The sequence below is a fragment of the Sus scrofa genome, chromosome 8, assembly GCF_054392235.1.
Source record: "Sus scrofa isolate SSC_HxYL_T2T_F1_AM1 chromosome 8, Sscrofa_HxYL_maternal_Yorkshire_Landrace_v2.0, whole genome shotgun sequence".
Classification (NCBI taxonomy): Eukaryota; Metazoa; Chordata; class Mammalia; order Artiodactyla; family Suidae; genus Sus; species Sus scrofa.
Window position 1 is genome coordinate 39,089,651 of NC_139390.1, and position 23,487 is coordinate 39,113,137.

At 43.7% G+C, this 23,487-nt stretch overlaps 1 protein-coding gene across 5 annotated transcripts in view; it reads left to right on the forward strand.

Moving 5' to 3' along the window:
- Positions 1–5,700: 5,700 nt before the first annotated feature.
- The window catches only part of SPATA18 (spermatogenesis associated 18), a 43,141-nt gene continuing 25,354 nt past the window's right edge, over positions 5,701–23,487 (forward strand). For 4 of the 5 annotated variants that reach the window (XR_002346352.2, XR_014811846.1, XR_014811845.1 and 1 more), the window contains exons 1-4: positions 5,701–6,009; positions 19,390–19,495; positions 19,639–19,754; positions 21,865–21,977. Coding sequence is in view for 2 of the 5 variants with exons in the window: in XM_021100316.2 (XP_020955975.1) it covers positions 5,923–6,009; positions 19,390–19,495; positions 19,639–19,754; positions 21,865–21,977 (422 nt within the window). In the remaining 3 variants the exon portion in view is untranslated. 5 annotated transcript variants of the gene reach the window in all.

The window sequence follows — 23,487 nt, forward strand, 5'->3', positions numbered from 1 at the left end:
GCTCACAGGCTTGTATAGGGGGTGGACAGCTAAGTAGGATATAGTGTAATAACTGCAACAATCTCAAAAATGTCTAACATTAGAGAAAGCATAAAGAAGAGAGTGGTGAGCTTTGAGGGGTTGGGGGAGTTACAAAGAGTTTGTCAGTTTGAGCTGGGTTTAAATTTATTAAAAGTGCAATTATGGAGAACTCCCTTATTTCCTGGAGGTTAGGTATATTAGTTGTTCCAGCAAGCCTGTAGCACAAATCGTATGCAAGAAAGAGGCTTGGAGTTCCGGTTGTGGTTCACTGGGTTAAGAATCCAACTAGTATCCATGAGGATATGGTTTTGATCCCTGGCCTCACTCAGTGGGTTAAGGATCCGGCGTTGCTGTGTCTGTGGTGTAGGCAGACAGCTGCAGCTCTGATGGGACCCCTAGCCTGGGATGTTCCCTATGCCTCAGAGTTGGTCCTAAAAAGCAAACGACAACAACACAACAACAACAACAAAAAAACCCCAAACTTTTGCTGACTAATGCTTTCAGAATCAAGGCTTGCCCTGAAGTGAACCATGAGGCAAAAATTGAAACAAAGGGCAAGATTTGCTCAATCTGAACCATGACCAATATATTAAGAAAAAAAAAGGAAAAAAAGTATTAAAGAATATCAGAACTGCAAGAGATCTTAGGGCTCATCTAGTCCACGTTTTCCATTATATAGATGGGAAAAAATGAGGCTCAGAATGATTAAGGACTTATGTGAAGTCATGAGAACCTACCTGGCAGAGTGTGAGATAAAGCAAGAGTATCCATGTTCCAAGTTCATTGTTCTTTTGACTTCTTCAGGATACCTGATAGTGTACCAAAAAGGAGGATTTGATTTTTATCTTTTCTTCTCAAAAAATTGCCTACTTGATAATATCCTAAAATAATTGAATTGGGACAAAATTAAAGCACCAAAGTATTCTCCAAATAGAGTCTTTACTTATCTGAAGTTTTCTTTCATATGTTTTGATCCTGTTGTGCCACAGCAGGAACTCCTATAATAGACTTTAAAAATAGAATCTCAACCTTGTTGAGTGCATGCTTGTAGTTTGAAGCATATGGATTCTTTTTTAACCAGCAACATCTGCTATTGGCATCCCTGGCATTGACTCTCTTCAGTTGATGCTATCCTGCTCCCATCAAAAGGTCTGAGGAAGGGATTATGATTAAGGGCATTTATGAGGATGCTCACTTATTCCTAAGGTGTGGAAGTTCTAAGCTTGTCTCAAGTGACATCACCAGAGAGCTAAGAAATGGAATGTCAGTTGCTTGGCCCTTTCTCTGATGGCCCATGTTCTAGTGTTACCCCCTTGGCATTGATCAAAGGTGACCTCAGGAAACAGTCGCATCAATTTTGTTTCTATATTTTCCTTAAAAAAGAAGGGGAAGTCATTTATTAAGGGCACCTTCATCCAAAATGCTTTATACTCTTTGGTAAAGAATAAACATCCTTTTTTTTTTTTTTTTTTTTTGGCTTTTTAGGGCCCTGCCTGCAGTGGTAAATGGAAGTTCCCAGGCTAGGAGTCAAATCAGAGTGGCAGCTGCTGGTCTACACCACAGACACAGCAACAAAGGATCCAAGTCATGTCTGCTACCCACACCACAGCTCACAGCAACACTGGATCCTTAACCCACTGAGCGAGGCCAGGGATAGAACCAGTGTTGTCATGGATACTAGTTGGGTTCATGACTGCTGAGCCATGACAGGAGCTCCAAGAATAAACATATTAATTGTCCCAGGAAAAAAATGTGTTTTTCATTCAAAGAAGTGATATGTATACTTTTAAAATCAAATAATAATAATCATACCACTCGTTTTCCTTTTTGCCTTGACTGCCACAAAGCCCAGAAATAAATGTAAAATAAGGCTCAGTCTTAGTATTTACGCTTAAATTGGGGGCATATTTTCTTTTTCCATTAAAAAAATTCTAAGTATAAGGATGATAGTTGGGAAAACAAGATGGAAAAATCAGTAAATAGAATTTTTTCTTTATGAATTCAAAGTATTTTAAAGAACTCTTTTTCTCTTTTGAGAGATAGGACTTCGCCTAACATTTTAATGAATTCTAAATGCTGGAAAAGATGTAGAGAAACAGGCCTCATATTTCTGGAAAGCAATTTGTATCATGAAAGTTTAATGTTACATACGTGATGAGCTAAGAAATGAAATCTGAATTTCATATAGAAATCACACCTAAAAATATATCAGAAATAAAAGCTAAGATAAAAGCAAAAAAAAAAAAAAAAAGAGTTCCCCTCATGGCTCATCAGTTAATGAAGCCAGCTGGGATCCATGAGGATGTGGATTCAATCCCTGGCCTTGCTCAGTGGGTTAGGATCTGGTGTTGCTGTGAGCTGTGGTGTAGGTTGGCAGCTGTGGTTCCCATTTGATCCCTACCTAGCCTGGGAACTTCCATATGCAGAGGGTGCGGCCCTAAAAAAGCAAAAAACAAACAAACAAAAGATATTATTTTCTACAGGTCTTTTACTGTAAGCCATCTCAGATCCTCTTTTGGAAGTTTTTTTTTTTTTTGGAGGGAATAAATAATGAATAAGTAAGTAAAACTTTTCCTTTGAGTCCTCCAGAGCCATGCCTCTTTGTTATTGGTAAGTATCAAGATCCTACTATGTGCCAGAGTTCTATGGAAACTAAGACGTGCATAAAATGACTGCAGGCCTGAAGGGCTGTGAATCTAGTTGTGGGCTAAATAAACTCAGGTAGCATATTCTAAAATGATTTCAAAGACCCATTCTATCCTAAGACTCTGTAAGTCTATTCAGTTAGTAATATGAACATTTATCAAAGTGTATTCTGTTCGGAATTGGCTTAAATATTGATATCTTGGAATTTCCACTGTGGTACAGTGGGTTAAGGATCTGGCAGTCTCTGTGGTGGCTCAGTTCATTGCTCAGGCATGGGTTCTGTCCTCAGCCTGGCAAGGCAGGTTAAGATCTGGCATTGCCATAGCTATGGTATAGGTTACAGAGGACAAAAAAAAATTTTTATTGATATTTTGACTAACATTTTTCTGAATGTGGTAGTTTTTCGGTAACTTTGTATCTAAGTTTTCATAAAACCAATTTGTGTTCATTGTAGGGGTCTGGAAAATCAGAAGCATATAAAGGAACAAATTCAAATCATCCATAATCATGCCTTGGGTTCATGTTGCATAATGTAACACAATATATATAATTTAGTGTCCTGCTTTTTTCACTTAACATTATACATTAAGAATTCCCAGATATTAAATATTCTTCAATAATAAGATTCCCATTGTGAAACATTTCATTGACGATTTGCTCAAGCATTACCCTATTGTTGATTTACATTGTTTCCAACCTAGTTTTCTCAGCTATACTACTTTGACCTACATTAGTAGTAATAGTGACCATGGCATTTAGGAAGCGCTTGCTATTGTCAAGGACTGTGCTAAGTACTTCATATGAATGATCTTATTTAGTCTCTAATCATCCTGTGAAGTAAGAACTATTGTCCCTTGTTTACAGATGATATAAACAAGAATTGGATGTTAATGAAAATGCCCACAGCAAGGAAGAGGACTTAATCCTTAACCTGACAGAAGTAAATATTCCACCTTGGCTTTTGTTCATAAGTAAATAGCACTGTTCAAAGATTCCAGTTGCTTATTAAAATGTGCAATTTCTGGTCCTAAATTAAGAAATCTATGAGATTCTTCTCCATTCCCTTTCTCCTCTCTCTCTCTCTATATATATATATATATGTATTTTTTTCTTTTTCTTTTTTTGTCCTTTTGCCATTTCTCAGGCGGCTCCCGCATCATATGGAGGTTCCCAGGCTAAGGGTCGAATCAGAGCTGTAGCCACTGGCCTACGCCAGAGCCACAGCAACTCGGGATCTGAGATGCGTCTGCAACCTACACCACAGCTCTCGGCAACGCCGGATCGTCAACCCACTGAGCAAGGGCGGGGACCGAACCTGCAACCTCTTGGTTCCTAGTCGGATTCATTAACCACTGCGACACGACGGGAACTCCTCCTTTATATTTTTTTAAAGGAAGAAAGTCTCTAACGAATATTTATTGGTTTTAAAACTTTAATAATTGTTATTGCACTGTGATAAAATAATATGTATGTCCTCTTTATAGTCCTTATTTTTTCTTCTTTTGTTGATACATAATTAAAATATTATACAACATAATGATTCAGTAGTTGTATATACCGTGAATGGTCACTACAGTAAGTAATTAACATCCATAACCCCACATAGTTACAAGTTTTTCTTCCTTGTGATGAGAAATTTTTTTTTATTTCTATTTTGCCTTTTTTTTTTTTTTTTAGGGCTGCACTCACGGCATGTGGAAATTCCCAGGCTAGGGGTCGAATTGGAGCTGCACCTGCCTGCCCACACCACAGCCAGGCCATATCTGAGCTGTGTCTTTGACCTATACCACAGCTCATTGCAGCACCGGATCCTTAACCCACTGAGCAAGGTCAGGAATCGAACCCACAACCTCATGGTTACTAGTTGGATTCGTTTCCACTGAGCCACTAGGGAACTCCATGGTGAGAACTTTTATAGGCGGTATTTTGGGGTCTACAGAAGGTAATAGCAATATAGGCTCCAGAAATGTGCCTTTGATTTTTGAAGACAGTAAAACCACTGGAATTAAGAGGAAAAATAAGGTGGTGAAAACTCCAAATTTTACTGCAGTTGGACACATGCAATGTTCATAAATTCTCAAGTACCTGGAAAAAAAAAAAAGGAACTGGATTAAACTAGCTAGCTGGCTATCTAGCTGAGGCCCCACTCCACCCGCACTTTTTAATGAATAGATAAGGATGATTTGAGTCTGTACATCACTTGATGGCATAGAAAATAACGGTTCTAAAGTGCTTAATGATGGTTGAAATGGTTTCATTTGCTAAAGTGGTTCCAACTATCACTGTGGTTTAACACACCATTTTGAAATAGCGCCAAAACGGGTCTGAACTGAACTTGCGCAAAGTCTCAATTAGAGAATTCATAATTAAATGAAATTTTAGAGGGCTTAATGATTCTAAAAATAGACCAAATCTTGGTTAAACCTGATTAACTTTAATTTGTGGACATCCTGGAGTTCAAGTCTGTTTATACCTGGGCGCCCACCAATCCCTCGATGTTACAAATGAGGAATTAAAGGCTTGAGAAGTGAAAGAATAAAGGAAGGAGCCAACGAGGTATTTCCCTCAGAGCCTAACCAAAAACGTCTAGGGAGAAATAACCTTTGCTGTTCTAGACAAGAGGCCTCCGGCTGCCCACCATCCCACAGTGTGGGCACGTCTCAGTCCTTTAGGGGATCAGGCAGCCGCCATCGGAAGTCTTAGCATCTTCCAGTCCCGGGCCCAACTCGGAGTCTCAGTAGCTTTGGGCACCCTCGCTTTCGGCCAACAGCAGCACCATCACCAGCAGCAGGAGGAAAAAGAGCAGTAGCAGGAGGAACAGCGACATCGCGCTTCCTGGTGGGTGCCCGGGACCCTTTGGGGGTGGCAGGACGGCGGCTGGGCGGGAGGCGGGTGGAGGACGCAGCGCCGGCTGGGCGGAGGCGCAGGCGTTGCCAGGACGCCAGGGGCGCGCGTCCCTAGCAGCCGTCAGCTCACGTCAAGGTTTGTTTAATAATCGCCAGAGTATTTATGGCCAGGGTTCCGGGCGGCCTCGGGGGAGCCCGGAGACAGCGCGGGGCAGCGGATGAGGCGCAGTGGCCGTAGCCCAGGGCACCTCCCCCCGGCTTCCCGAACGCTGCCCTGTCCGACCCGAGGGGGAGGATGGAAACACCAGCTGCGCTCTGAGCCCCTCAGGAAGATAACACCCTTCCCGCCACATCACCCCGCGGTCCACGAGTCCATCTCCCAGAGCTGGGCTGAGCGGAAAAACGAGCGATGGCGGATAACCTGAGGAAACTTGTCTCCACCGAATCTTTACGGTCGATGCAGGACAAGCTAGAGAACTGGCTGAGGGAGTACAATGTGAGTCAGGGTGGGAGACCCCCGGAGTTCGTCCTCACTTCCAAGCAAAACCCTCGGTCGGTGTGGGGTGGGGTGGCCGCTTTGCAAAGCCCCACGCTTGCAACCCCTAGTAGGTATCTAATGTCGGACCCGCATCTCGGGGAAGGGAGGAACTTCGGGTTCCCCTTTCTCAACCCGTGGAGTGTAGGACTCAGAGTTGGGGAAAAGGGCGTGCGTTAGGCAGAGCAGTAGTCAAGGACGCCGGCGGTCCTAGCAACAGGAAAGCCCTGCGAGCAGCCCGGGTCTGGGCAAGCCTGCCACTCTCCCACCCATGCCCTCTACCAATCCACTCCTGTGCCCCTGACTCGAATTATTTACAATACCCCTCCTCCTGCCTTTCTGCAAGTCTCCCACTCTGCGGGTAACTAGTGACTGTATCAGAGTGGGTTTGTATAATAATACACCCAGGATCTAGTACCCAGAAGTCAATGAAACAGACACTTGTCAACTTCCTGCGTTTCACTTGTGTGCTGGTCAACATGGCAAGTAAGACATAGATTCAACACCAGGGCAGAATTCTGAAGGCTTGTTGCCAAGGCATTGGTAAGCCAATATTCTGTCATCAAACCAGAAGTTTGTTCAAATCTCAGTAATCCCCACCTCTACTCTGGATCCCATTAATCTCCCCCACCCAGAAAGGTGTACTCCAGTACTGAATTTGCTTTACGTTTCGTTGATCCGTCTAGAAACGGAAAGTCTTACTCTTGCATAGCAAGTAGAACAAGGAGGTAGAAAGAACTGGGGACTTGGAATCAGCGCCCCCTAGCTCCCAGGTCTGGCTCTTGCATAGAACTAGCTGAATCATTTGGGGCCAACTTCTTTTAATCTTTCTCAGTACCTCCTCTGCACAATGGAAGACTGGACTTAGATGCTGGGTAAAATTCCTTTTTGGATCTCAATTTTAAAATATCTGTATCAGCTTGTTTCTGGAATCCTACTGGGAAAAATGCAACAGGCTGCTGTCAAAAATCCCTGGGCTTCACCCTCTGACCAGGGCTACTGGGAGGAAGGGAGCTCAAAGTACAGCTACAGCTTTCTCCTTAGCCTTCCTTCTTAGTGTTTACCCGCTTTGCCCACGTGTAAAGAACCAGAGCTGACTATGCCTTCTCCATCCAGGGTGCAGGAACATTAAAATTCACCTCCACCATAAAGCCTTGGGTTCCCGCCCCCACCCCACCCCCTTTAAAAGTGCCTCCTTGTTACCTGGTCTTAGAAGGTTGAGAATAAAGTCCTAATACATGTATTCACCCTTCTTAAAACTACTCCTTACAAAAAATGTTTTACTCTCCATAGCACCTGAATAAACTCTGAATATTAAAAAGTATATTCAGGAGTTCCCATCGTGGCTCAGTGGTTAACAAACCCTACTAGCATCCATGAGGATTCGGGTTCGATCCCTAGCCTCGCTCAGTGAGTTAAGGATCCAGCATTGCCATGAGCTGTGGTGTAGGTCACAGACTCGGCTCAGATCCTGTGTTGCCATGGCTGTGGTGTAGGCCAGCAGCTACAGCTCTGATTGGACTCCTAGCCTGGGAACCTCCATATGCTGCGGGTGCAGCCCTAAAAAGACAAAAGACAAAAAAAAAAAAAGTATATTCAGTTTGCCATAAGACAACTTAGAACACAAATAATGCCAGCAGTGGCTGATCCAAATTCGGTTGTTTTAGAAACTACCTGTGTGCCAAAGTTTATTTTACTTTCTCTTCTCACTAATAGTGCTGCATCCTATTCTTCTATTTTCATTGAAATCACTTCAATCTAGATTCTTCACCCAACCAGCAATAGGGGCTGCCTTGCTCTTTCTAGAGCAAAGCTGTCCAACAGAACTTTCCATGATAATGGACATGTTCACTATCTATATATCTGTATCTATTTCTATATATCCTATATCTGCGTTGTCCAATAAGGTGACTCTTGAGCACTTGCAATTCAGCAAGTGCAAACTGAGGAACTGAATTTTTAACTTCATGGATGTCTACTTAAATTCAAATAGTCCCATGTGGCCAGGGGCGACTGTATTGGACAGAATGGCTCTGCACACCAGCCATGCTCCAGCTTCAGGGCATTTTATACTCACTGTCACCCTCTGCCTGGAAAGCTTTTCATCCATTGATACTTCAGCAAGATAGCCACGATACCCTCACTTGCTCATCTCCTTCAAGTCTTTGCTAAAATGTCACCTCCTTGGGAGAGACCACTCAGTTTACGGGTACAATCGCCTATGCTCACCACGGAAACACTGTATCCCTTTTCTGCTTTATTGCTTCTATAATACCTATACCTTCTAAATTTACGTATTTACTCTTTTATTTTCTTTATGTCTTCCTTCCCCTCTCCTCTCACTAAAATGTAAATTCCAGAGGGCAGAGATTTCAGCTTTGTTCTGTTTATTGCTCTATTGCCAGCACTTGGAGCAATGCTTGGCTCTCAGTTGTGGGTCAATAAATCATGACTGGCTGGAGGCCACTGCTGTCCTCCCAGACCCCCAGTTTCTTGGTTTCATTTCTCTTCTTAAAACCTCATAGTCAGTGTAAAATTAAAAATGATCCTCAAATATCTTGTATTCAGCCTTTATTAAAATTAAGTTGAAACTAGAAGCCATAATTAATCATTAGAAGCACAAGTGAGAGAATGCAAGCACTTTGAACTGTGTGTGTGTGTGTGTGTGTGTGTGTGTGTGTAGTTAAAGAGAGAGAATGAGGAGTTCGTGGCTCAGTGGAAACAAATCTGACTAGCATCCATGGGGACACAGGTTGGCTCCTGGGCCTGGATCTGTGGGTTAAGGATCTGGTGTTGCCATGAGCTGTGGTGTAGGTTGCAGATGTGGCTCAGACACATGTTGCTGAGGTTGTGGTGTAGGCCTGCAGCTGTAGCTCTGATTTGACCCCTAGCCTGGGAACCTCCTATGCCACGGGTGCAGCCCTAAAAAGACAAAAGACCAAAAAAAAAAAAAAAAAAAAAGCAAAAAACAAGAGAGAGAATGAGAAGATATCTACATAGCTAAAATTTAGTTTACATAAAGTCTTATTCAGCATCTTGTCATCATCAGTTTGTGTTCTGGTCAATTGCTAAGAGCTCACCGCAAGGTGGCTTTATTAGTTCCAAGGGTTTTGGCTTTGTAAACGAAGAATGAATGAAGAATACTCATTGTAGCAAACTACATTTATTAAAATGTTGGGTGTAAAGAACTGTGTTTTTTTCAGTAAAAGCTTCAAATTATGTTTTCAGAGGAAGGTTAATTTTTTGACTGTGGCTACCTGGATTGAGTTCTAATTAACTCAAGTAAAAGAAAAGGCCATATATTCCTCTAGAATTGGGAATGTCATTAAAGTTACTCCTCTGGGAAAAAGTTATTTTCATTTTTTTTTGTCTTTTTAGGACTGCACCCACGGCATATGGAGATTCCCAAGCTAAGGGTCAAATTGGAGCTGTGGCCACCAGCCTATGCGACAGCCGCAGCAACACAGGATCTGAGCTGTCTGTGACCTACACCACAGCTCAAAGCAACACCGGATCCATAACCCACTGAGCGAGGCCAGGGATCAAACTCGCAACCTCATGGTTCCTAGTCGGATACGTTAACCCCTGAGCCACAACGGGAACTCCCCTTGCTTGATATTTTAAAAGTTTATATTTATCTTAAAAAATTCCAAGATGAAATGTTTTCCACCCCCCTCTAACCCAGAGAAATAAATCCTAAAAACAACAAATATCACTGACTTATTTTCTTCTAGTTTTTAAAGAGATGCTGAATTATTGCAGTACTTGGGCTTTATTTTTATTTTTTTGTCTTTTTAGAGCAGCACCCAAGGGATAAGGAGATATCCAGGCTAGGGATCAAATTGGAGCTGTAGCTGCCAGCCTATACCACAGCCATAGCAACACTGGACTCTGAGCCATGTCTGGGACCTACACCACAGCTCATGGCAACGCTGGATCCTTAACCCACTGAGTGAGGCCAGGGAACAAACCTGCGTCCTCATGGATAGTAGCCAGATTCGTTTCCGCTGAGCTCTGATGGGAACTCCCCAGTATTTGGCCTTTAAAACTTGGATTCCACTCGAGGTTGATAACTTGCAGAATTGTTTTCCTCCTTTGTGGTTATTGAGAATGTTGGTGAAAGAGCCATAGAGAATTCCCTTTCATTCGGCTAAGAACTGAGCCAATGATTAAGAGTTTAATAATACTTTCCACAAATGGTTGTGTAGCTTCTGGCATGTGTAAAGGTTTGAGTTAGACACTATTCACACTTGCTGTATTTACTCATTCAACCCATTCCCCCACCACCACCTGCAGAGTTTATGATGTCCCTATCTGTGCTAGGTGCTGGGAATACAACGCCAGCTGCATTTTATTTATTTATTTATTTTGCTTTTTAGGGCCGCACCCGAAGCATATGGAAGTTCTCAGGCTAGGGGGTGAATCAGAGCTGTAGCCGCTGGCCTACGCCACAGCCCCAGCAATGTGGGATCCAAGCCGTGTCTGAGTCCTACACCACAGCTCACGGCAACGCCAGATTCTTAACCCACTGAATGAGGCCAGGGATTGAACCCACATCCTCATGGATACTAGTTGGATTTGTTTCTGCTGAGCCACTATGGGAACTCTGTGTCAGCTTCATTTTAAAGATGAACTTCCAGTTGGAGAAGAGGATGAAGGATGAAGGCAACAGCATATGCAAAAAGCAGGGAGCCTGGGGGACTGGGGATACTTCCGGGCAGGGAGTGGACCTAGGATGGGGCCGAGGAGATGGGTTGGGGGGAGCCAGAGGATGGCGGGCTCTGAGTGCTATGTTAAGGAGTTTGGACTTTATCCTGAGGGCAATGGTGTGAAACTAAAGGCATGATTCAAGGAGGAGGCATGCATGGATTTTGTTCAGGACAGGTTGTGCTAGTTGTTATGATGGCAAAATTGGAACCCTAGGGAGAACGGATGGGGCTGAGTGATACTTTAGGCAAGAGATTATATGAATCAGCTCCTTACTCAGCCGTAAAAAAGAACAAAATAATGCCCTCTGCAGCAACATAGATGGAACTAGAGACTCTCATACTAAGTGCAGTGTCAGAAAGAGAAAGACAAATACCATATGATATCACTTATTTGTGGAATCTAACATAGGCACAAATGAAACTTTCCACAGAAAAGAAAATCATGGACTTGGAGACAGACTTGTGGTCGCCGAGGGAGTGGGATGGACTGGGAGTCTGGGGTTAATAGATGCGAACTATTGCATTTGGAGTGGATAAGCAATGAGCTCCTGCTGTATAGCACAGAGAACTATATCTAGTCACTTATGATGGAACATGATGGAGGATAATGTGAGAAAAAGAATGTGTATATGTGTGACTGGGTCACTTTGCTGCACAGCAGAAATTGACAGAACAGAACACTGTAAACCAACTATAATGGAAAACAGAAAAATCATTAATTAAAAAAAAAAGAATCAGCTCCTTGTCATCTACTCGGACACACTTAGTCAGCAAGGTCAAAGGCTCTGAGGATGATCTTTATGATTTTTGTGAGAGTGTGTGGTTCCAAATGCCTCCAGCTTGTCAAGAAACATCTGTATAGTTTTACTGGCCAATTCTGTCAATCCTTTCTTACCTATGCAGAACTGGATTCTGATTACCTAATTGATCCATTGAGATGTCAAGGTGAGAAGAGAAATTAACCTCTTTATCATGACGGCAGTACCTGGGGGGCTGAAGCTCTCCTCCCACCGAGATGCTTTTGTTTCAGAGCTTGTGGCCCAGGGAGTTAATTTTGGTCAGATGCTCTTACTGATGCTTATTTATTACTTTTTATAAGTGTACTCTATGTAGAAACAGGAAGAGCTTACTATGCCCTTGATAACCCCATCCCTAAGATAGGATGGGATTGCATTTCTTTTTTTTTTTTTCTTTTTCTTCTTTTTTTTTTTTTTTTTTTTCATTTTAGGGCCACATCCATGGCATATGGAGGTTCCCAGGCTAGGGGTCAAATTGGAGCTACAGCTGCTGGCCTACACCACAGCAATGCATGATCCAAACTGCATCTGTGACCTATACCACAGCTCACGGCAATGCCAGATCCTTAACTAACTGAGCGAGGCCAGGGATCGAATCCGAAACCTCATGGTTCCTAGTTGGATTCTTTCCTGCTGCGCCATGATGGGAACTCCAGGATTGCATTTCTTAAAGTAAAATGATAGCTGCCAGGACATTACACTCTGGAAGCTCTTGATTATTTGAGGTATGAGTAGAGATAGTAGAGACGGCTGATGATGCTTCCTCTTGCATTATTCTCCTCCCATACTATAGAAATCTGTATCAATGAGTGAAAACAGCATATTAAACATCAGCACATAAAAAGGAGCTCTTGAAGAGGCATCTCCTCTGTTTGTTTTAGAGTAATCTTCGCGGTTGAAATAGAGGCTGCGTTTATGCCAAAATACACCTGATTCTTAGTACAAAGGTTGTTGTCGTTGCTATGGTGTCTTCAAACAGACTCCCTGCCCTCCTTTGCCCCTCCTTCTTCTACATTCCTGAGGACTCAGTCTAATTAGCAAATTTATGGAGAACATTTTTCTTCCCATCAAGGCCTTTAACTCTTGACGAGGCAGTAATGAATAAATGCCAAACCTTTGTGTCTCAACACAACAGAAGTTTATTTCCCATTCATGCAAAGCCTGATGGCAGCTCTCCTCTGTCCTTGGCTTGGTTTCTGACACCTCCATCAGGTGGAGCAGGACCTTGAAGATTCTTCAGAGAAAGAGGGAGTGGAGAATGTGCCCTGCTCCTGCATCATATGCATCCTTGGCACTCATCGTCCCTCACCCAGAATGAGTGGTGTGCCTCCCATCTAATTGTAAGGGAGCCTGAGAAACGTGGAAAAACACATGGAATGTTTAACTGGTGCTACGACTTCTGCCACAGTTACTAATGATGAATCCATGGCTACCAAAAAAAAAAAAAAAAAAAAGGCAAATGACTAAGGAAGATGATTTTCTTTTTACCCAAGAGGCGCTCACCTTTTTTAATTTGACTTTTCTTTGTTTTCATCTTGGACAAACTGGTACATGTAAACATCACTGGTGTTTAATGTTAAAGGAGAAGAGGTCGTGAACAAAACTGAACAGAAATAGTCACTACGGGTCAAGACACTAAAATCCAGTGGGGAAGCCTGAACACAAGCTTTTCCTATATTGTTGGGGTGTATATAAACCTACTTTTCCTTCTATCTAAAATTCAAGATTTTAGTTGAAAAACTTTGCTGTGGAGGCAGCGGTGTGTGGCAAGGTTAGCCGTGACGTAAAACAGAAAGCTGATTTTTGGGAAAAGTGCTACTTAAAAGGCTGCCTGCGTATGGGACTTCCCTAGAGAAGTTGCAGCCTGTTATAATCGGCATTATTTTTCTTACTTTGCAAAGTACTTTATTTAAAAAAATTTTTTGACGTATAGTTGATGTGTAATGTTATATGTTTCAGGTGTACAGCATAGTGATTCACAATTGTTAAAAGTTATACTTCACTTATAAAATATTGGCTCTGTTCTCTGTATTGTGCAATATACCCTTGTAGCTTTTTTTTTTTTTTTTTTTTTGTCTTTTGTCCTTTTAGCACTTGTGGCATATGAAGGTTCCCAGGCTACGGGTCTAATCAGAGCTGTTGCTTCTGACCTACGCCAGAGCCACAGCAACGCCAGATCTGAGCCGCATCTGTGACCTACAACACAGCTCATGGCAACACCAGATCCTTAACCCACTGAGCGAGACCAGGGATCGAACCCGCAACCTCATGGTTCCTAGTTGGATTTGCTTCCACTGTGCCACGACGGTAACTCCACTTGTAGCTTTATTTAGGTAATTTGTACATCTCCTATAACCAGCATTTAAAGAGCCCTTGAAAGCCTCCAAAGCACTCTTCATGCATTATTGCCTCTAAACTTTACAAGGACCTATGAGATAGCAGGTTTTATTTTCTACATCTTGCAGATGAGAAAACCAGACCACAGGAGGGCAGCTCACCTGCCCAAGGTCACTTGACGAGAAAGAGTAGAACTTCGATTTGAAACTAGGTCTTTTGCTTGTTGAGTCCATTCTCTTACCTCCTACAGAAGGAGTGACGGTATAAGGAAATTCCACTTACTTGCAGCATCCATTTCCTGCCGTCCTTCCCCAGAATACATACCCTGGACAGCAGTGGGGGTGGGAGAAAGTGTAGCAATTAAGGCTTTGCTCTCCATGTGTGGCTTTCCATGGCCAGCTCTAAGGACCTGCAAATTGCTTACTTCCTGCTAATTGGCTCCTTTCGTACCTCCTTGACATATTTTCAGGCAGGTTTTGGAAATGGTATTCTTACTGTATATAAAATGCATTTTTTAAAAAGAAAGGTATTAAAAATGTCAGGCACATCATTTCATGTTGGAGCAGCATTCATCTTTGAAAGGAATATTGCAAAGAACCCTTTCGCACTATTTAATTCTTATCTAGTATAGATAGAAGCATCTTTTGTGAGTGAGATCGAAGTTCCTTAAAGTGGAAATAACTATATTTTGTACTGAAATCAATAGATTTGAATAGCTTTTCAAACTGAAGTTTGCACGTGGACTAAAAAAACTTAGTGATAAATTTTACTAATTTAGTGATGAACAAGTTTCTCTCTTTTTCCTATTATGGAGGTGATTCAAGTTAGGAATCGAATAGTAGGTAGGAGAGAACCATTGGCAGAGGCTGGGTGATCAGGCTTTCATGAGGGGAAATGTTAATAAGGTCTCGGTTACTCAGAAGTAAAGGAAGTGAAAGAGATCAAAGGACTGGTGGTCGATCTGGTGCTCATGGACATTGGTAAAGCTGGATGGTGGCCGGAGTGGAGAGAGAGGCTGGAGGAAGAAAGGCTGCATGAGTCGTGGGGAAGCACCTTACAAAGGACCTTGGGGAGTTCCCGTTGTGGCTTAGGAAATGAATCTGACTAGCATCCGTGAGGGTGCAGGTTTGATCCCCGGCCTCGTTCAGTGGGTGAAGGATGGGGCGTTGGCGTGAGCTGTGGTGTAGGTTGCAGACACGGCTCAGATCTGGTATTGCTGTGGCTGTGGCGTAAGCCAATGGCTGCAGCTCCAATTCGATCCCTAGCCTGGGAACTTCCATATGCCGTGGGTGCAGCCCTAAAAAAAAAAAGGGACCTTGGAAATTAGACAGAACTTAGGCTCAGTGGGTCAGGAGCTTAGGTTTGGGCAAGAGAATATGCCATTGAAGGGATGGGAACAAAGCCCCTGTCCTGTTGCTCTCCTTTCCCCAACTAGGAAACGTCTGGAAAGAGTAATCCATCCTCACTGCCTCACTATGGTCACTAGAGGCCACCTGATGGTCAGTCAAGTCTAATCTCTCTCTCTTTTTTTTGCTTTTTAGGGCCACACCCTTGGCATATGGAAGTTCCTGGGCTATGGTCCAATCGGAGCTGTAGCTGCTGGCCACAGCCACAGCCACAGCCACAGTAACGCAGGATCCAAGCCATGTCTGCGACCTACACCACAGTTCGCTGCAACGTTGGATCTTTAACCCACTGAGTGAGGCCGGGGGTCGAACCTACGTCCTTATGGATGCTAGTCAGATGCATTACTGCTGAGCCACTATGGGAACTCCCAATCTCTTTTTTATAATTCTTACCTCCTTGATGTCTCCGGAGCAATTGACACATCTTAATCCAGTTTTATGGCTTGACTGCTCCCCAGATGTTGGTGACTCTCAAACTTCACTAGACTAGCTTTCTAATCCAAACTATCTGGTCTGCTCCTGCCAGATTAGTTTTTTTTTTTGAGTGTGTCTTTTTAGGGCCTCACCTGTGGCATATGAAAGTTCCCAGGCTAGGAGTGGAATCAGAGCTGCAGCTGATCCTGTCAATATTATGCTAAGTTGCTCACTCACTTGTGTATTGATTCATCAAATACTTTTGGGCCCTTCAGTGTGATATGGATACTGGGGAAGATTGATACAAACATGAGAAAGAAAAAGTCTTTTTTGAAAAAACCCTCTTAGGCGTTCCCGTCGTGGCTCAGTGGTTAACGAATTCGACTAGGAACCACAAGGTTGCGGGTTCGATCCCTGGCCTTGCTCAGTGGGTTAGGGGTCCGGTGTTGCCGTGAGCTGTGGTGTAGGTTGCAGATGCGGCTCAGATCCTGTGTTGCTGTGGCTCTGGCGTAGGCCAGTGGCTACAGCTCAGATTGGACCCCTAGCCTGGGAATCTCCATATGCTTCGGGAGCAGCCCAAGACATGGCAAAAAGACAAAAAAAAAAAAGAAAAAACCCTAGTCAAAACCAAACCAAACCAAAATGAAAAAACACATTATCTTTTTAGGAGAAGGGGATAGAAGGATAAGACAGAAAAAGAAATGGTTGCCACAAAAAGAAATGCTTTGACAGAGCTAGTTGTCAGGTACTATTTCCCTGGAAACTAAACCAACAGCTCCGCCTCTGTTACAATGTGTCCCTTCCACACAGACTGCTTACCGGGCCTCCAGGGGCCTCCAGGACCGGTCTTGCCAGCCTCTCCAGCCACCTGTCTGCTGCCACATGAACCCACTTCTGGTTCAAGGTTGCCAGACTCGTTCCTGACTCCTGCCATCAGGCCTTTGCCCTTTTGCTGTCCCCACAGCCCGGCCTGCTCTTTCTCTGTGCTCTGCATCTGGGGCTTTGTGCCAATGTCTCCTCCTCAGAGAGGCTTCCCTGATTGCCCTCCTCATTCACTCTTTGTCACATCATTCAAACCCAACTCGTATCCATGAATGTGCGGGTTTGATCCCTGGCCTCGCTCAGTGGATTAAAGATCCAGCGTTGCTGTGAGCTGCTCTGTAAGCTGCAGATGTAGCTTGGATTCATGTGGCTGTGGCTGTGGCATAGGCCAGCGGCTGCAGCTCCAATTCGACCGCTAGCCTGGACATTTTCATATGCCTCGGGTCTTTTTTGTCTAAAAAGACCAAAAAAAAAAAAAAAAAAAAAAAAAGAGAAAGAGAAAAAGGAATTAAAAGAGCATGGGCTCTGAAACCAGGTCTTAGTTCTGCCATTTTACTAGCTAAGTAACCTTGCTCATGTTATTTGACCCTTTCTGCGACTTGGTTTCCTTATATGAAGACAGGAATGGGGACAATGGCCCTCCTGTCTCCTTGGGTACGATTGTGTGGATTAACTGAGTTCATGTTTATAAAGCATTAACAGTGCCTTGCACTTAAGGGGTAGGTAATAAAGCCAAAGTGTGTGAATCATCTTATTTTCATTCATTCATTCAATACATATGGAGTTTAAATATGCAAAGACTATCAAATGCAGGGCCGATAATGCAATAGTGAACGTCCAGGCAGAGCCTCTGCCCACAAGACCTGACTGTGTGTCTGAACCATTACCTTGTTGACACAGATATGCATTTTACTTGCAAACTTCTACCTAGAGGGCATCTAAACCTTTCCTTGTCTTTCCATTTTCTATGACCCACTTCCTGCCTTGCGATTTCTAGTGCCCAGGAGCCACTCGTTGCTGGTGCCTGATTATGGCTTGAGGTTACACATAAATTTCTGCCTTTTTACACCCTCACAATTTGCTGCTTGTAGTTGTGTTCGTTCTTTTAGAGTTAGAATCAATGAGACCTTTTTCTTTCTTTCTTTTTTTTTTTTTGCTTTTTAGGGCTGCATCCATGGCATAATGGAGGTTCCCAGGCTAGGGGTCGAATCAGAGCTGTAGCTGCTGGCCTGCACCACAGCCACAGCAATGCAGGATCTGAGCCGAGTCTTTGACCTGCACCATAGCTCATGGCCCTGCTGGATCCTTAACCCACTGAGTGAGGCCAAGGATCAAACCCGCAACCTCATGGTTCCTATTGGGATTCACTTCCACTGCGCCACAACGGGAACTCCTCAGCAAGAGGAGGAAATGGTGAAAGGTCACCAAAGAGACAGCAAAAATGGAAAAATAGTTGAAATGTCTACCTCTTGGCTTCTTCTGGGGACAGACTTGCCCCAAGTCTGCCTAATTTCTTCTCACCCAGCTTTCACTTCGTTTTGGAGCCTTCCCTAACCTTCCAAGACAATGGGCTCCGGAATAGGTTTGTGCTCAGCCCTGTAATAAGACATTATTCCACTACAGGGTAATTGTCTGCTCTCCTGTCTTCCCTGCTGGTCTGTGTTGCCTATGGGCTAGGCTAGCTTTCTCATCTTATTCTCCACTGTACCTTTCACCCAGTGGTACATTCTTACTGTTAACAAATAGTGCTCTTGCTGCATATGTTGAACTTAGGTAGAGAATAAGAACCAATAAAGCGGGTTAATTGGGAGGCAGTGATTTGTATTGTGTTACAAAAGGTCTATTTACTTTGTTTTTTTGCTTTTTAGGGCCGAACCCATGGCATTTGGAGGTTCCCAGGCTAAGGGTCATCAAATTGGAGTTACAGCTGGGATTCAGCCTAAACCACACACAGCCACATCAATGCCAGATCTGAGCCTCATCTGCAACCTATACCACAGCTCACAGCAACGCTGGAGCCTTACCCAATGAGCGAGTTGAGGGATCAAACCCACAACCTCATGGTTCCTAGTCAGATTCGTTTCCACTTTGCCAGAACAGGAACCCCAAAGGTCTATTTACTTTATACAGGATTTTTTTTTTTTTTTTTGCTGGATTCCATTGATTAGGGAGTTGAAGCTATTGCTATAAAAGCGACTCCCAAATTTCAGTGGTTTAATGTCCACAAAAAAAAAAAACACCACTTTTTTCCATTATGTCACAGTTCAGTTAGCAGCCTTCTAAATCCTGTGGCTCAGAGTTCCCGCTTTGGCACAGTGGGTTAAGAATTTGACTACAGTTGCTCAAGGTCACTGCAGAGGTGCAAGGTCAATTCCCAGGGCAGTGGGTTAAAGGAGCTGGCACTTGCTGCAGCCTGCAGTGTAGGTCACAGCTGTGGTTCAGATTCAACCCCAGGTCCAGAAACTTCCACATGCCACTGTACAGCCATAAAAAATAAATAAATCCTATGGCTCCACCATCCCTTATGTCCTTGGAGGGTCTTCTGCTGCACCCTCTGCATTTGGTAGATGGGGAGAAAGAGAGAAGAAAATCACTCAAGACAGTCACCCATCACTTCCCATCCCGTGGATCAGAACTGGGTTACATGGCCACACCAACTGCTAGGAAAGCTGGGGAAAGTGGTCTAGCTGGGTGCCCGGGTAGAGGGGGAAATGTGTTTTGATGAGCACATGGCAGTCTCTGCCCCAGGAGCATACTGGAGCCTGGTGGCCCTTGTGAAAAGTGAGGTGCCTGTCCACCTGCAGTGGGTCCCATAGTCAAGAAGTTGCACTGATGTCTGCTGATCTGGCTTTGCAGAACAACTCATGTGATCAAAATCTAAATTATTGCCTGGAACTCATCGAACAAGTTGCCAAAGTGCAGGGACAGCTCTTTGGGATCCTCACTACAGCAGCCCAGGAAGGTGAGAAATGACCCTTGTACCCTTCCTCCCCTGCCCCCAGCTCTCCCTTCTTTGCTGTCTGTCCTCTATCGCCTCTCTGTGCTCTCTGGATGAGCTGGTGTGGTTGGGTTTCTCTCACTGACCTGATTTGTACATTCTTCTAGGAGGGCATTATGATGGTGTGGAAACAATCAAATCACGCCTTTTGCCTTGGCTGGAGGCCTCCTTTACTGCCGCTTCCCTGGGGAAACCTGTCGACAGCAAGATCCCCTCTCTACAGGTAGGGATGCTAAAGGATCCTCCCTGGCTTTTGACAGGTAGGGATGCTAAAGTCTTATGGTACCTGATGGGGAACCTCTGGGAACTCAAATGTATGTTAAGATATGGTTTTCACCTAGTGAAGGGCTCAACTCTTCTTAGGGAATTGGACACAGGTATACAAGGTGAGTTTCTATGTTACAGCAATCTGCGGCATTGATGGGTTGAATTTTCTCTTAAGACAGATCAGCATCAAAATCTCAGCCTTGAGAGTTCCCATCGTGACGCAGTGGTTAATGAATCCGACTAGGAACAATGAAGTCACGGGTTTGATCCCTGGCCTTGCTCAGTGGGTTAAGGATCCAGCGTTGCCGTGAGCTGTGGTGTAGGTTGCAGACGCAGCTCGATTCCTGGGTTGCTGTGGCTGTGGCATAGGCCGGCGGCTATAGCTCCAATTTGACCCCTAGCCTGGGAACCTCCATATGCCCTGGGAGCGGCCCTAGAAAAGGCAAAAAGACAAAAAAATTAAAAAAAAAAAATCTCAGCCTTGCATATGTACTGGTGACTTTAAGCAAATCAGTGAGCCTCTGCTTCCTCAGCTATGCAAAGGGCCTGGCGATGGTCTGCATCTCAGATATTGCTGGGCCCCCACCTGGGCATTAAATAGTAACTTTTAAATGACAAGTTAGTCACTCAGACAGGGTCTCATGAGGGTTGGGGGGTCAGAAGGGAATGAGATCATTAGCTGGGGGAAATGTCAATATTCTGAAAGAGTAGAACTAATTGGAAACTTCCAAGATAAGAAAACTCAATTCTGGCAGACTGATCAAGAGTGTCACAATTGGGGGTTGATATTGCTGGTTTCCATGGGACAGTGGCAGTGTTTCAACAGTTGAAGACCAGACTGGAAAGAGAATGCAGACTTTGCTTAAGGCACTGGAATCACTATGTATGGATAAGCAAAACACTGCTAACCTGGATTTTAAATGTTTATATGGATTTACATAAATTTGTTTTAAGAACTGAACCACTTAGAGCAGGCTGTTCTAAGCAAGAGGGTCTTCTGAGGTCGTGGCTGAAAGAGTCCTGCTTAGAGAGACTGGACAGAATTCTAGCACCTTCTGAAGTCCTGGATAGGTTGGTTGTCCAACCTGTTAGGTCTACGGTTTCCTCATTTGCTAGATAGGAACAATGCTTTGCTGACCTAATGGGGTCATTGTGGAGGTCAAATGTGATAAGCATATGAAATAATTTATATGCAGTAAGTGTTCTGTAGACATCATAGTCATTACATTTTTTTTTTTTAAACATGGGTATCTCTCTCTCTCTTTTTTGGTCTTTTTAAGGCTGCACCTGTGGCCAATGGAAATTCCTGGGCTAGGGGTCAAATCGAAGCTGCAGCTTGGGCCTACGCCATAGCAACGCTGGATCCAAGCTGCCATATTCAACCTATGCTGCAGCCTGCAGCAATGCTGGATCCTTAACCCACCCATTGAGGTGGGGATCAAACCTGTATCCTCAAGGACACTGTGTCATGTTCTTAACCTGCTGAGCCACAATGGGAATTCCTACATGGGGATTTTTGTATGCGTCTTAGATTTTTACCCTCATGGGTGCTATTTTGGGCATAAAGATGTAGGATGATGGGAGTTCCCTGGTGGTCTAGTGGTTAGGACTTGGCACTTTCACTGCTGTACCCTGGGTTCAATCCCTGGTCTGGGAACTTACCATTGTCAAGATTTGACCAAAAAAAGAAAAAAAGATGTATGATATTTCAAGGTCTTTTAAAGAAATCTGAGATATTTACCTGCAGCAAAAACCATAGGTTGATTAATTTTGAGAAATGGCTCTATAACCATGCAACTCATACCCCTATTGAGATAGAAAACATTTCCTTCACTTCTGAGCATTCCCTTGTGCCACTTTCCAGTCCCTCACTCCACCCTCAGGGCAACCACTCTTCTGATTTTTATCACCCTAGGTTAATTTTGCCCACATGGGAACTTCACAAAAAGGCAACCACACATTACATGCCCTTCTCTGCTTGACGTCTTTTGCCCAGCGTAATATTTTTGCAGCATGTTCATATGGTTTCATGTATTCAGACCGTTTTGATTTATGTTTTGTTCCAGGACACGTTTGATAAGGAGAGACAAAAAGAGTCTGTTATTCGGGATCGGAACATACATCAACTAGATGCTGATTTGAACACAACTCGTAATCAACTCAACCAGGTTCAAGACGAGTAAGAGGAATGCAAGTTACCTCCTTCCCCAAAGAACTGCTTGTTCTTAACCTAGTTTTTAAAGTTAGAAAGGAGAATGATGATGGCTCATGTGAAATGTAGACATTTGCAAATAAGTAATATGATTGTGTGTGCGTGTGTGTGCACGTGTGTGACAGAGAGAGAGGGAGAGAGTTGGGCGTCAGTGTCTTTGAATATGGAGACAGGATTTCTCTATTATGTTGTGATCCCATCCCTGGGGCTCCTTCCTCTCCATAGGCCCACTATCAGTCCATATTTATCAAAGAGGAAGATTGTTACATGAAATTCTATCTTTGGGGAGGAAAATAAGAAAAGATGCAGAAGGGGAGGAGTTAAAGAGGGTGAAAAATCAGGCAAAGAGAAAAAGTAAGAGAAAGAAAGCAAAAGTAAGATGATGAAGCAGGCTGCATCTCTGTCAGTTGTACTGATTTAAGGGTTCGATCCCTGGCCTCGCTCAGTGGGTTAAGGATCCGGCATTGCCATGAGCTGTGGTGTAAGTCGTAGACATGGCTCGGATCCTGTGTTGCTGTGGCTGTGGTGTAGGCTGGTGGCTACAGCTCCGATTAGACCCCTAGCCTGGGAACCTCCATATGCCGCAGGTCCACCCCCCTCCCCAGAGAAAAATAAAAAAATAAAAATATATTTTAAAAAAGTTAAGCAATATCAGGCAGTGACAGATCTCAGATGTATGGTGTGTGCAAAGCCAGGATAGCAAGCTCAAGGAATCGCTGTAAAGAAAAGTGCAACTTTGGGTTGGTACTTGAGGCAGATAGACCAAAGTGATGCAACAGCTTTCCACATATCTAATAAAAAATCCATCAGTAAGGTGTTTCTCCTATGGCAGCACTGCTCCATGGCTGATGCTAGAAGACAGCAAGGGATTCTTTTATTCACTAGTTAAGGCTTGTGGTAGAGCAGGGTGTGGCTTTCTGCCTTGTTCTCTGATGAGATTTCCTTTAAGGAAAATCTCTCTATTGATTGGTCTGGAGTCCCCATTGTGGCTCAGCAGGTTAAGAACCCCTGACATAGTGTTCGTGAGGATGTGGGTTTGATCCCTGGCCTCTCTCAGTGGGTTAAGGATCTGGCGTTGCTGTGGCTGTGGCATATGGCAACAGCTGCAGCTCTGATTTGACTCCTAGCCTGAGAATGTCCATGTGCTGCAAGTGCAGCCCTAAAAAGCAAAGCAAAGCAAAGCAAAGCAAAGCAAAGCAAAGCAAAGCAAAGCAAAGCAAAGCAAAGCAAAGCAAAGATTTAGTTTTGCTTGATTATAAAAGTAATACACATTTCCTTCTCAAATACATATAGCACATTAAAGTATAAAGGTGAAAATCATCTGTTATTTCATGCCTGTTAAGATTTTGGCATATTTCACTCCAGACATGTTTCCCTGTATGTGCTTGCTCATGTGCCCGCACACGTGCACGCACACTTACCCATTCATTTTTTTTTTTTCCAATCGGAATCATTGTCAATGCAGTTTTATAGTGGC